General features: G+C 45.9%; 1 protein-coding gene across 3 annotated transcripts in view; it reads right to left on the reverse strand.

Annotated features, from left to right (window-relative positions):
* LOC120921209 (cytochrome P450 3A24) overlaps positions 1-13,012 on the reverse strand; it is an 87,399-nt gene that overhangs the window by 32,861 nt on the left and 41,526 nt on the right. For 2 of the 3 annotated variants that reach the window (XM_040333935.1, XM_040333961.1), the window contains 3 exons: positions 12,542-12,768; positions 8,740-8,902; positions 8,112-8,496 (listed from right to left, as the gene is read on the reverse strand). The exons of the other annotated variant lie outside the window; for it this stretch is intronic. In XM_040333935.1, coding sequence (XP_040189869.1) covers positions 8,401-8,496; positions 8,740-8,902; positions 12,542-12,768 — 486 coding nt within the window. In that variant the 3' untranslated portion in view covers positions 8,112-8,400. Of the gene's footprint in view, positions 1-8,111; positions 8,497-8,739; positions 8,903-12,541; positions 12,769-13,012 lie in introns of those variants that run through there. 3 annotated transcript variants of the gene reach the window in all.

Consider the following 13,012-nt stretch of genomic DNA (forward strand, 5'->3'; position numbering starts at 1 on the left):
TTGCCTTTCATAAATAACCCACTAGGTGTAGTTAAAAAGTCCTCTTGTTGCAGAGAGTCAAGCATCAGAACTTGCGAACACACCAAATGTTCGTGTGAACTTTAGAACCCTATTAAAGTCTATGGGACTCGAACATTTGAAATCTAAAGTGTTAATTTTAAAGGTTAATATGCAAGTTATTATCCTAAAAAGTGTTTGGGGACCTGGGTCCTGTCCCAGGATACATGTATCAATGCAAAAAAAAGTTTTAAAAACGGCCGCTTTTGTCAGGAGCAGTGAATTTAATAATGCTAAAAGTGAAACAATAAAAGTGTAATATTACTTTAAATTTCGTACCTAGGGGGGGTGTAAAGTCAGCATGTGAAAAAGCGCATGTTTCCCGTACATAGAACTGTCCCTGCACAAAGTGTCATTCCTGAAAGGAAAAAAGGCATTTAAAACCGGCTTTGCGGCTCTAATGAATTGTCGGCTCTAATGAATTGTCGGCTCTGGCAATTACAGAGATGATTCATTCATAAAAAATAAAAATAAAAAAGCTGGGGGTCCCCCCAAATTCCATTAACAGGCCCTTCAGGTCTGATATGGATATTAAGGGGAACCCCGCTGTCAATTAAAAAAAAAAATGACATGGGGTTCCCTCCAAATATCCATACTAGACCCTTCAGGTCTGGTGTGGATTTTAAGGGGAACTCCACCCCAAATTAAAAAAAAAAATGGCGTGGAGTTCCCCCAAAAATCCACACCAGACCCTTATCCGAGCACGTTAACCTGGCCGGCCTCAGAAAAGAGGGGGGGACAGAGTGCGGCCCCCCCTCTCCTGAACCACACCAGGCCACATGCCCTCAACATGGGGAGGATGTCCCCATGTTGATGGGGACAAGGGCCTCATCCCCACAACCCTTGCCCGGTGGTTGTGGGGGTCTGCGGGCGGGGGGCTTATCATAATCTGGAAGACCCCTTTAACAAAGGGGGGGCAGGATCTGGGGGTCCCCTATGTGAATTGATAATGGGGTACACTGTACCTCTACCATTTCACGAAGGAAGTGTAAATAGTTAAAAAAAACACACAGACACCGTAGAAAAAAATCCTTTATTAATAACAACAAAAAAAAAATCCATCGATGTGAATCCACTCTCGGCCTGGCCCCCCTGCTCCAACGTTGTCTTCTATCCAGCAACAGATGATCTCTCCAGCGACGGGTGATCAGCGGTCCGGTCCAGCGATGAGAAGATCCATCCGTCCAGAGCGCAGCAGGCGAGCTCCTCTCTCCGCTGGACACAGCCCAGCGGAATGACGCGCTGGAGCTGTGACATTTCTTATATAGGGGAAGCGGCCACCCGTCACGTGACCCCGCCCCCTCTGACGCACCCTCGTACGTCACTGGGAAAGACTGGTACCCCATTACCAATTCACATAGGGGGGGGCCAGGATCTGGGGGTCCCCTTTGTTAAAGGGGTCTTCCAGATTCTGATAAGCCCCCCGCCCGCAGACCCCCACAACCACCGGGCAAGGGTTGTGGGGACATCCTCCCCATGTTGAGGGCATGTGGCCTGGTGCGGTTCAGGAGAGGAGGGGGGCCGCACTCTGTCCCCCCCGCTTTTCTGCGGCCGGCCAGGTTAACGTGCTCGGATAAGGGTCTGGTGTGGATTTTTGGGGGAACTCCACGCCATTTTTTTTTTAAATTTGGGGTGGAGTTCCCCTTAAAATCCACACCAGACCTGAAGGGTCTGGTATGGATATTTGGGGGAAACCCCACGTCATTTTTTTTAAATTGACGGCGGGGTTCCCCTTAATATCCATATCAGACCTGAAGGGCCTGTTAATGGAATTTGGCTTTTTTATTTTTTATGAATGAATCATCTCTGAATTGCCAGAGCCGACAATTCATTAGAGCCGTAAAGCCGGTTTTAAATGCCTTTTTTTCTTTCAGAAATGACACTTTGTGCAGGGACAGTTCTATGTACGGGAAACATGCGCTTTTTCACATGCTGACTTTACACCCCCCCTAGGTACGAAATTTAAAGTAATATTACACTTTTATTGTTTCACTTTTAGCATTATTAAATTCACTGCTCCTGAAAAAACGCCCGTTTTTAAAACTTTTTTTTGCATTGATACATGTTTCCTGGGACAGGACCCAGGTCCCCAAACACTTTTTAGGACAATACATTGCATATTAGCCTTTAAAATTAACACTTTAGATTTCTTTAATAGACTTTAACAGGGTGTTCCGCGGCTTTTCGAATTTGCCGCAAACACCCCTAATTGTTCGTTGTTCGCCGAACAGGCAATGTTCGAGTCGAACATGAGTTCGACTCGAACTCGAAGCTCATCCCTACAGGAGAGGATGGTTCAGTGCTTTCGAGTGCTCTAGAGAAAATCATGCCCCAGCTAATGCAAAATTGTAAATCAGGCGCATAGATATGACGCCGCAACACAGAGATACAACGGCGTATCTCCTACCTGAATCCGGCCCTCTGTGTCTAAAAAGAACAAGAAAGCATATTACAAATTCTTAAAGTGATCGTCTATATTTATGTAGCACTACCCCCGGAGGAGCTGCTGGTTGTTTTGGGTGGCACATTTACCTCATGGCTCTTCCGAATTCCTAGGGGTAGAAGTAAAGGAATGTTCCGCAACAGGTGCTCTTTGCTGTGCTCTTTATTACCCAGCCGGGTAAAAACAATAAAACTTGTGGTGAGGAAAGTAAAGTAAGAAAGGAAAATAGCAAATTCAGGCGTAGTGATAGGGAAACAGTCCTGCTCCCAAACGTAACACAAACATAACACTTCTCTGCGCTACTCCTGCTTGAGTGGAATTAGCGTACACGGACAGGCCTCTCTCACTGACCTGGCAGCCGGAGTATCACTCGAACCCTTGTAGGATAAAGTCTCTGCCACAGACCCTCCTTAAAATGAACTTCAGGGAGACACCTCTGCCACAGGCCCTCTCTGACTGCAGTTACGGAGGCAATTCTCCTTAGGTGAATTACACCTGGATCACCTTCGTAATGTTGCCCAGGTTCCCGACTGACAGGTCATTAATCCTTCAGTGTCCGGCTACCTTGATCCCCGGTGGTTTGTCGAGGCCCTTTTGGATCGCCAGCCTCTCAATGGCGCTCCTCAGACAGACTCCCCACCGAACAGCAATACCGCTTGGGATCCTCGAAGGTGGTAACCCAGTCGCTGCTCAGATGTTCCGGGCCAACATGGCCCCGAAACCAGGACCCCTTGCGTGGCACTAACGCCCCATCCAGGTAGGCCGTGATGTGGCCACCCTAAAGGTGGGTGCCACACTGGACGAAGGAGAACCCAGAACCAATGGTGTCTGCCCCATAAATACCCTCCCCCAGCATGCACAGCGAGGCTCAACCTTAAAGCGGGAGTTCACCCATAAAACAATTTTTGAAACTGTCAGATAATGACACTGCATGCAGGGAGAGAGACCAGCTGTCAAAAGTGAGCGGTGATGTCGGGGGTGGGCGGGACCGAACAGCTATCAAACACCAGCCAATGGAATGGGGTCTGGGCAGGCTATTTATGTGGCTCTGCCCCCTCTCTGAAGCAGCTCAATCATTGGCTGGTGTTTATAGCGCTTGGTCCCACCCACCCCCGATATCGCCACTGAGTTTTAAGTCATCATAACTCAGCCGTGATGTCGGGGGTGGGAGAGACCAAGCGCCATCAACAGCAGCCAAAGATTGGGCTGCTTCAGAGAGGGGGAGGAGCCAGAGAAATGTAGTGGCCTGCCCAGAGCCATCCCATTGGCTGGTGTTTGAGAACTGTTCAGTCCTGCCCACCCCCCAACATCACTGCTGACTTTTGACAGCTGGTCTCTCTCCCTGCATGCAGTGTCATTATCTGAGAGTTTCATACACTGAACAGGTCTGGCAATTCTCATGATCTCCTGAAAGTGAAATGCCCCCTCTCTCCTATCAGTGCCAACCAGTGCCAACCAATGCTGCCTATCAGTGCCAACCAATGCTGCATTGCTGCTGCCTATCAGTGTCAACCAATGCTGCCTATCAGTGCCAACCAATGCTGCCTATCAGTGCCAACCAGGGCTGCCTATCAGTGCCAACCAGGGCCGCCTATCAGTGCCAACCAGGGCCGCCTATCAGTGCCAGTGCTGCTTATCAGTGCCAACCAATGCTACCTATCAGTGCCAGTCAGTCCTTCCTTCCATTGCTAATTAATGCTGCCTATCAGTGCCAACCAATGCGGTAAATCAGTGCCCATCAGTGCTGCCAATCAGAGCCCATCAATGCTGCCAGAGCCCATCAGTGCTGCCTATCCAGGCCAATCAGTGCTGACAATCAGTGCCCATCAGTGCTGTTCATCAGTGTCCATCAGTGCTGACAATCAGTGCCAGTGTCCATCAGTGCTGCGAATCAGAACCCATCAGTGCCCATAAGGTTACCAATCAGAGCACATCAGGGGTGCATATCAGTGCCCGTCAGTGCCGCCTATCAGTGCCAATCAGTGCTGAAAATTAGTGCCCATCAGTGCTGCCTATCAGTGCCACTTATCAGTGCTGCCAATCAGTGCCCATCAGTGCTGCCTTAGCAGGGTTGGTGGAAACCCCCCTACAGATAATTTCAATACAAATTACTTTCAAGTGCAACAACTTTTTAGTTGGAAGGTTTACACCATCATAGCACTTTGGAGTTTTTATTTTTTAGATTGTTACACTTAATTGTATATGTTTTAGTTACAATTATAATGTGAATTATTGCACTTGAAGTAAATTTTCCACCACCCCTGCTAAGTCCATGACTTTATGGACCTTGCTTTGTGCACTGGTGTGCAGTCATGTTGGAACAAGAAGGAGCCATCCCCAAACTGTTCCCACAAAGTTGGGAGCAGGAAATTGTCCAAAATGTCTTGGTATGCTGACACCATAGGAGTTCCCTTCCCTGGAACAACGGAGCCAAGCCCAACCCTTGAAAAACAACCCCACACCATAATCTCCCTCCCCCACACCATAATCCCCCTTTCCCCCACCATAATCCCCCTCCAGCAAATGATTTGGACCAGTGCACAAAGCAAGGTCCATAACGACATGGATGAGCGAGTTTGGGGTGGAGGAACTTGACTGGCCTGCACAGAGTCCTGACCTTAACCCGATAGAACACCTTTGGGATGAATTCGAGCGGAGACTGTGAGCCAGACCTTCTCGTTCAACATCAACGCCTGATTTCACAGATGTGCTTCTGGAATAATGGTCAAACATTTCCATAAACACACTCCTAAACCTTGTGGACAGCTTTCCCAGAAGAGTTGAAGCTGCTATAGCTGCAAAGCGAGGGCCAACTCAATATTGGACCCTATGGACTAAGACTGAGATGTCATTAAAGTTCATGTGCGTGTAAAGGCAGGTGTCCCAATACTTTTGAATATATATATATTTGTAGCCATGTGTTATCCTTTCAACAGTTATTTTGTGAAATCCACATGATTCCTTCCTTGAACTAAACACTGCAGCTTAATTTCTCATTGATGTCCCTGGTCATGAATTCCTCAAACCGTTATCTATGTAAGTTACTAATGTTCTATGGTCTTACAGCAATTATTGCTAAACTATGTTAACCAATATTTTGGTCATGTCTTGAACATATATTTCTAAATAATGATTTTAACTCCCAGCCATTCCTTATGTTTGGCTACCTTTTTGCTTATTCCCTCTGTCTCACTTGCATATTAACCCTTACCTGACTGTCCTTTTGTGACCATTCTCAAACCTTTCCTGCTTAATTGCAGGATTACGCACATGACCATTTGCACCTTGGCGGGATTTTGTGTTTGTCGCTAGCTGTGGGCAATTCGTGGGTAAGAATGTGTGGTTTTTAAGCTCTGGAACCATTTTATTACCATATGCTATCCCAGATGTATGCTACCCAGTAATTGGATTGTGTATCATATCTCACTGGTTAATGCTTTTGTATATACCTTTCAGTTGTATATTTTGACTGGATATCGCTCCCTCCCCTGAAGAAACGGAAGTCCGCGAAACATGTAGGGTCCATGCGATTTCCTTTTCCAGTTGCATCTGTATTTTCAACTGTCTGATGCGTTGTTATCCACTGAATCCAATCAACAAACTGGTTGTCCACTTTCTTTTAAATTATCGTATTGTATTTTTTGGATCTTTTTGTATTTATGAATAAAATATTTTTGTATATTTTGTAACAAAGAATTTGTGCTTTCTCATTACAATCAATCTGTTAAAATACGCACCGTAAATTATCCCCTCTCCTTTCCCATTGGAAAAAATGTTATCTATCTAATTGGGATTAGGTGCCTTTCTTTGGGTGAATCTATACATTTTGGACCACATTTACAATATATATATATATATATATATATATATATATATATATATATATATATATTTTACACACACACACACACACGTATGTGTGCTTGAGCTTTCGGGTGCACACCCTAATGCAATAGGCTACGCATGCCTATGATTCCAAACCAAGCCCATAGATGTGGATCCAGTATCGTTCTAAACTGTGGGAGGGAAGGATTTCCCCATAATGGACAGAAGGGAGACCACTGGTTGGGACTCTGGGGGTCAGATTCAGAAAGACTGGCGTATTTTAAGGCGGGCGTATCGCATCTCATATACGCTACGCCGCTGTAACTTAGAGAGGCGAGTACCGTATTCAGAAAGAACTTGCGCCCTAAGTTACGGCAGCGTAGCGTAAATGGGCCGGAGTAAGCCCGCCTAATTCAAATTATCAAGGCAGTGGGCGTGTTGTATTACAATGAGCCGTGACCCCTTGTAAATGAGGGGCCGAACGAACGGCGCATGCTCAGAATCACGTCGCAAATACTCCCTAAGATACGTCGGCTCAATGCTTTGTCGACGTGAACGTAACCTACGCCCATCCCCATTCATGTACGACTTACGCAAACGACGTAAAATACGACTCTGTTCCGACGTTTCTGATGTCCATACCTTAACATGACTTACCCCTGCTTTATGAGGGGTAAACTTACGCCGGACATACGCCTTACGTAAACGGCGTAGCTAAATCCGACGGGCGCAAGTACGTTTCTGAATCAACGTATCTTGCTCATTTGCATATTCGACGCGTAAAGCAACGGAAGCGCCCCTAGCGGCCAGCGTAAATATGCACCTAAGATACGACAGCGTAAGAGACTTGCGTCAGTCGTATCTTAGACAAATTCTGGCGTATCTGATTCTTTGAATCAGGCGCATAGATACGACGCCTCACATTCGGACTTACAACGGCGTATCTGGAGATACGCCGTCGTAAGTCCTTTCTGAATCTGGCCCATAAACTGCTTTCTAGCTGCCATCCAGACTCTCAGGGCTATTTTAGTGGGATCAGGGAGAGAGGGATATGCTTTTGGACCCCTATATACCAAAATTCTGAGTTCCCTAAGGGAGCCCAGAATGGCCTCCTCATTTTACTTATTACTCTTAATAAAGTCTCTAAAGATCAAAGACTGCAGTATGTGGTGTATTATGGATACAATATCGCTTAAAGGGTAAATTCATCTTTACAGAAAATCTGTAAAATGGACTTACACTGGATCCCCTCCCTATCTCCCCTGGTCCCGCTATACCGGAGTCCCGCGATCTCCCACTGTGAGACATCGAGTCATCGATATTGAGTAGCTGTGATCTAGGGGATTTGAAATCGACCTAATCTCCAATTCATACCTCACAGCGTGTATGGACATGGACGGAGCTGACCAATCAGAACCCGCCTAGCCCGCCCTGTCAGCGCTGGAGAAGAGAAGGCCAGGAGGTTTTCAAATCCCCATACCGGTAAAGCAACGTCCCAGTGTCTCATAGTGGGGGATCACGGGTCTCCAATACAGCGGGCCCAGGGGGGATGGGGAAGGGGTCCCCTGTAAGGTTACCTTACAGATTTTCTGTAAAGGTGAACTTACACTTTAAACAAGAGAAGCTGAGAATCTTCACACTGTAACTTGTGTAAATACTTACTTCAATTACCCAATCATGTGAAAAGCTAACTCCTGTTTACTTATGTCATCTGTCCATGAACACAAATGTCTAAAACCAAATTCAGCCACTGCAATAGCCACCAAAAAACACACAACACTCAAACTCGTGTAATGTGCTCTTTATTTCTTTTTATTATATTGGTATGAGGCAATATGTTTACATCTGTAAGTAGCCAGGGAAGTGACAATACAATGCACACAATGACCAGCTGTTAGACCATAACCAATACATATATTGTTGGTCCGGTGCTGGAAAAAAAGAGTTAATGACATGAGCTCTTAAAACTTGACTAATGGATGTTTTTTATCTCAATATTATATCCAATATAAAAAAGGTATTATATGTTGCACTGATATCCAAAATGTTCATTCCTTTTTTGTTATATTCAGCATCTATTTTCCTGTCTTTTGGTCTTCTCTGGGCACCAGATTGAGTATAACAGGTTTTGTTGACTTTAGGAACCCTGTGGTGTCAATTTGCATGGGGATCTGTAATACAAGTAGCAGAATTAACAGGTAAAGTAAATTCTAATATTACAAGATCTCTTATTTCTTCTACTGGATTTAAAAGGCTGTTGTCCATATAGAAACCTCTACCCAGTAAGTATCACCGTTTCAGAAAAGTGACACCAAGGAGGTGATCTTTTGGCTGAAACTAGGTAAATTATAAACCTCTAATGGTAAATTTACTTTGCAGAATTTAATTTTATAATAAAGATAAGGATTTCTTACTGGAGTATCCTTGCAGGTTCGGAAGTTGAAGTTCTGTAGGAGCATAATGATGGCTGCCTTCATGTTGACCATAGCAAATCTCATCCCAATGCAGTTGCGGGGGCCAAATCCAAAAGGAAGAAAGGTATAAGGGTCTTGGGTTTCTTTATTCTCCTTACTGAATCTAAAAAAAAAGAAAAAAGCATTAGTACCTTGTCAATGTCTCTCTGTGGCCCTGTAAATATGGTGGGGGCCTTGCATATAGATATAGTCCTGGATTGGGTAGGTTCTGACATGCTGGCAGCACGAGGGGGGTGGGAGTTGTTAGTCCTGCACTGCTGGCCGGAGATGGTTGGTGTTTGTCAATCCCGCGCTGTGGGTGGAGGGTGTTGTGAGCTATATACCCTGAGGCTGAGCTATATACCCCGGGGCCGAGCTGTATACCCCGGGGCTAAGCTGTATACCCCGGGGCTAAGCTGTATACCCCGGGGCTAAGCTGTATACCCCGGGGCTAAGCTGTATACCCCGGGGCTAAGCTGTATACCCCGGGGCTGAGCTGTATACCCCGGGGCTGAGCTGTATACCCCAGGGCTGAGCTGTATACCCCAGGGCTGAGCTGTATACCCCAGGGCTGAGCTGTATACCCCGGGGCTGAGCTGTATACCCCCGGGGCTGAGCTGTATACCCCCGGGGCTTAGCTGTATACCCCCGGGGCTTAGCTGTATACCCCCGGGGCTGAGCTGTATACCCCCGGGGCTGAGCTGTATACCCTGGTCTGTAAGACTAAGCTGTACGATCTGTATACCCCATAGCTTCCAACTGTCCCTGATTTTGAGGGAATGTCCCTGATTTGAAACAAAGTCCTTCTGTCCCTCTTTCCTCCTCACTTGTTCCTCATTTTGGTATGATCTATATAGTTGTATCTAAGACTAAGCTGTATACCCTGATCTGTAATGTGGAGCTGTATACTCTGATCGGTGATGTGGAGCTGTATACTCTGATCTGTGATGCTGGGGCTGTATACCATGATCTGTGATGCTGGGCTGTATACCATGATCTGTGATGCTGGGCTGTATACCATGATCTGTGATGCTGGGCTGTATACTCTGTCCTGTGTTGCTGAGCTAAATACTTCTGACACTATGGGTGGAAGCAAGTGGAATATAGCAAGCTGTATACTCTGTCCTGTGATGCTGAGCTGAATACTTCCGACATTATGGGTGGAAGTAAGTGGAATACAAGGGACGGAGTGGGTGGATTATATAAGGTGTGGGGTTTATAAGTGGGAGGGGCCAAAAAAGGGTGGGGTCCGGCGACCCCTCATCCTAAAACTTCACCAGCCGCCACTGATGTATTGTTAGTATAGTGTGTAGTGTATTGTTTAACACAGCCTTACATAACGTTTGGCTCTGAGTGTAGAGTGTTAGTGTAGTGTGTGAGTATAGTGTGTCAGTATAGTGAAGTGTTTATAACATTTATTTAGTGCTGTTTACACTTTTTTTTTTTTGCTGAAGGTTTTTTTTTTGGTCTTTTTCTTGCAGCGTATGTTGACAAGCAAAGGTGGACATGGTTCATCCTCAAGCAGGGCACATTTGTCTCTATTTAGTGATGTTGCCCGTGCTATCTAGCCACAGCATGCAGAGGAGGTGGTGGACTGGCTTACTAAATCATTCTCCTACTCCTCATCCTCTATGACCCAAGCTGAAACTAGTGTACAGTCCACCGCAGCTGCCAGGGTGTCTTTTTCTGTCTCCTTGTCCACAGATACTCCTGCCGTAGCCCCAGTATCATGCACGGAGGAATCAGCTGAATTATTTGAACACAGAGTCAGACACTTTCTTCTTGATGATGCACAGACATTACTTGACTCTGATGTTGGTTCTGAGGTAGAGGAATGGAGTAACATGAGTCTACAGAGAGGGAAGAAAACTAACAAGAAATTGGCAGTCATGTTCCCCCAGCCGCAGTGTATTGCCAAGTTTGCTCCAGTGATGAGGATGGAGGGGATGATGATGATGATGTGGTCAGTGACGCAACTTGGGTTCCAGATAGAGCAGAGGATGAAAGTTAGGGGGAGAAACAACCCAAATGAGGCATGATGTCCTCCAGAGGCAGCCATCATAAAGTAGAGAGCAGCCACCGTATTCCATCAGATTGTGGCGACGTTATCTCCTGGCCCACTTCCCACAGCTCAGCAGAGAGAACCTTTTTTAACACCTGTGCAGCCGATCGCACTGTTGCAATTTGCAATCTCTGCCACAAGCAGATCAAGCATGGCAAAAACACTAGACACTTGGGTACCACGTGCTTGACAAAGCATTTAACCTCCCACCATTCAGCCCATTGACAGGAGCACCCGAAAGCCACACACAAGGGACACAATTCTTCTCTTCCTTACTCCTCACCTTTCATGTCTACCCCCCCACTATATCTCATGACCTCTCAGCAGCCTCCACTGACAGGAATGATGGTATAGCAAAGGGTGTCACAGGTCTTTGCAACATGTCTACCATCAGCACACCACCAGCTGTAGAGTATAGCAGGCACATTTCTCTTCCCCAGCGGCTGCAGCGAAAAAAAAAAAAAAAAACACTCCCTGCAACCGACATGCCCCACATCTAAATTCCAGCTTGTCCAAATAAAGAAAGCTTGCAGGGAAAACAATTTAAATGTCTTTTTTTTCTTTTAAAATGTCTGTTTTGCTGCAGCAGGTTCTAAACACGGTACAAATGCACCACTTTACAGGCAGACTAAGGGGACCCCCAGGTCCCTCATTTAAAAGATTTTTTTTATTGTTTCACTTTACGCATTATTAAAATCGCTGCTCCTTTATAATAAAAAAATATATTTTTAATTGCATTGGTACGTGTCCCCCAGGGCAGTAGACGGCAATTGCCTGAATCGGATCGCATTGGTGCAATCATTTTGATGTTGAGCGATTTGAGCCAATCAAAATGAAAGGCCTCAAATCACACTGCAAAGAATCGCATGTAATTTGAACAGGAATGTGGTGCGATTCCTGTCCGAATAACATGCAGCACCAGAGTGAACCTAGGCTTCTACTGGTCACAGCCAGGAGGGCTGGTGAGTGAGGCACAGTCAGGAGGACTGGGGAGGCACGCCTGAGAGGACTGGGAGTTTGCAGTCTGAGATGGGTGCACAACCAGAAGTGTGGACTGTGGTGGAAGGGGCAGTGGAAAGTGGAAAGTAACAGCTGCCCAGGAGGGATGGCAGGGCCAGAAGAGGGCCAACTAGGATCAGTAGCCATAGTAGGGCAGCTAGCACAAGAACCTTTCCGCTACACCATTTGGTACGGCGGTCCCAGCCTGCAAAGGGCATTTTCTGGGGACTGGCTGAGTCAATGTCAGGCCTAACCAACTAGCCTAACCTAAGTCAGTATCAGGCCTAACCAGTTGTTCCTGGGAAACCAAGTGATGTGCTGGAGGCGACTAGAAGTAACAGTATGCAGCAAGTGATGTGCTGGTGGAGTGGGGAGTAATGTGCTTCAAGCAAGTTTGTGCAGGAGGAAGCTGAATGAGTATGTACAGGGAGCATACATAGTTGTCCCAAAACCAATTGCTATTTATATTTATCCATGCTGGGCATCCCATAGCTCCCATTCCCATCCAAGTTATACCCTTCAATAAAACAAAAACAAAAAAAGTTCACTGACTGCTTTATATCTCAGAGTGCCTGAGAGTGAATGCAGAGCTGGACACGGTGACAGACAAACCACTATTCTCAGAAGCCCCTACGGGGATACTGCTACACAGGCTTTAAAGAAAACCTTTCAGTTCCAGTATATGTAGCAAAAATAAGTTACCTTTCAGGTCGGAACTCCTCTGGTTCAGCCCACAGTGAAGGGTCCCGGTGTAAAACATAAGCTGGGATCACAGTCACAACTCCCTCTGGGATGGTTACTCCATTGATCTCTGTTGTTTTCTTACAAACTCTTTCAAGTCTCCCAGCTGCAGGGTACAGTCGCAGAGTTTCATAAATCACCATGTCCAAATATTCCATCTGCATCAGAGCTTCATAGGTGGGAGGAGCCTGTGTAAAAAAAAAACATTCTTAATGTGCCAGGACATTAATTCCAAAATAGTATTAGCTATATATCAGCTTAAAGTTGAACTAAAGAATGCTAATAAAAACATAGTGGTAATATAGTAGAACTGCATTCAAATTTGTTTAACAATGCCTTAAATTTTTTACATTCCTAGCTCTGTGCACGTTTGTTCATTGACTCCCATGTTTGTGCAGTTGCACTGGAGTCTCGCGTACACATCAATTATTA

The sequence above is a fragment of the Rana temporaria genome, chromosome 1 (genome assembly GCF_905171775.1).
Source record: "Rana temporaria chromosome 1, aRanTem1.1, whole genome shotgun sequence".
NCBI classification, from domain to species: Eukaryota; Metazoa; Chordata; class Amphibia; order Anura; family Ranidae; genus Rana; species Rana temporaria.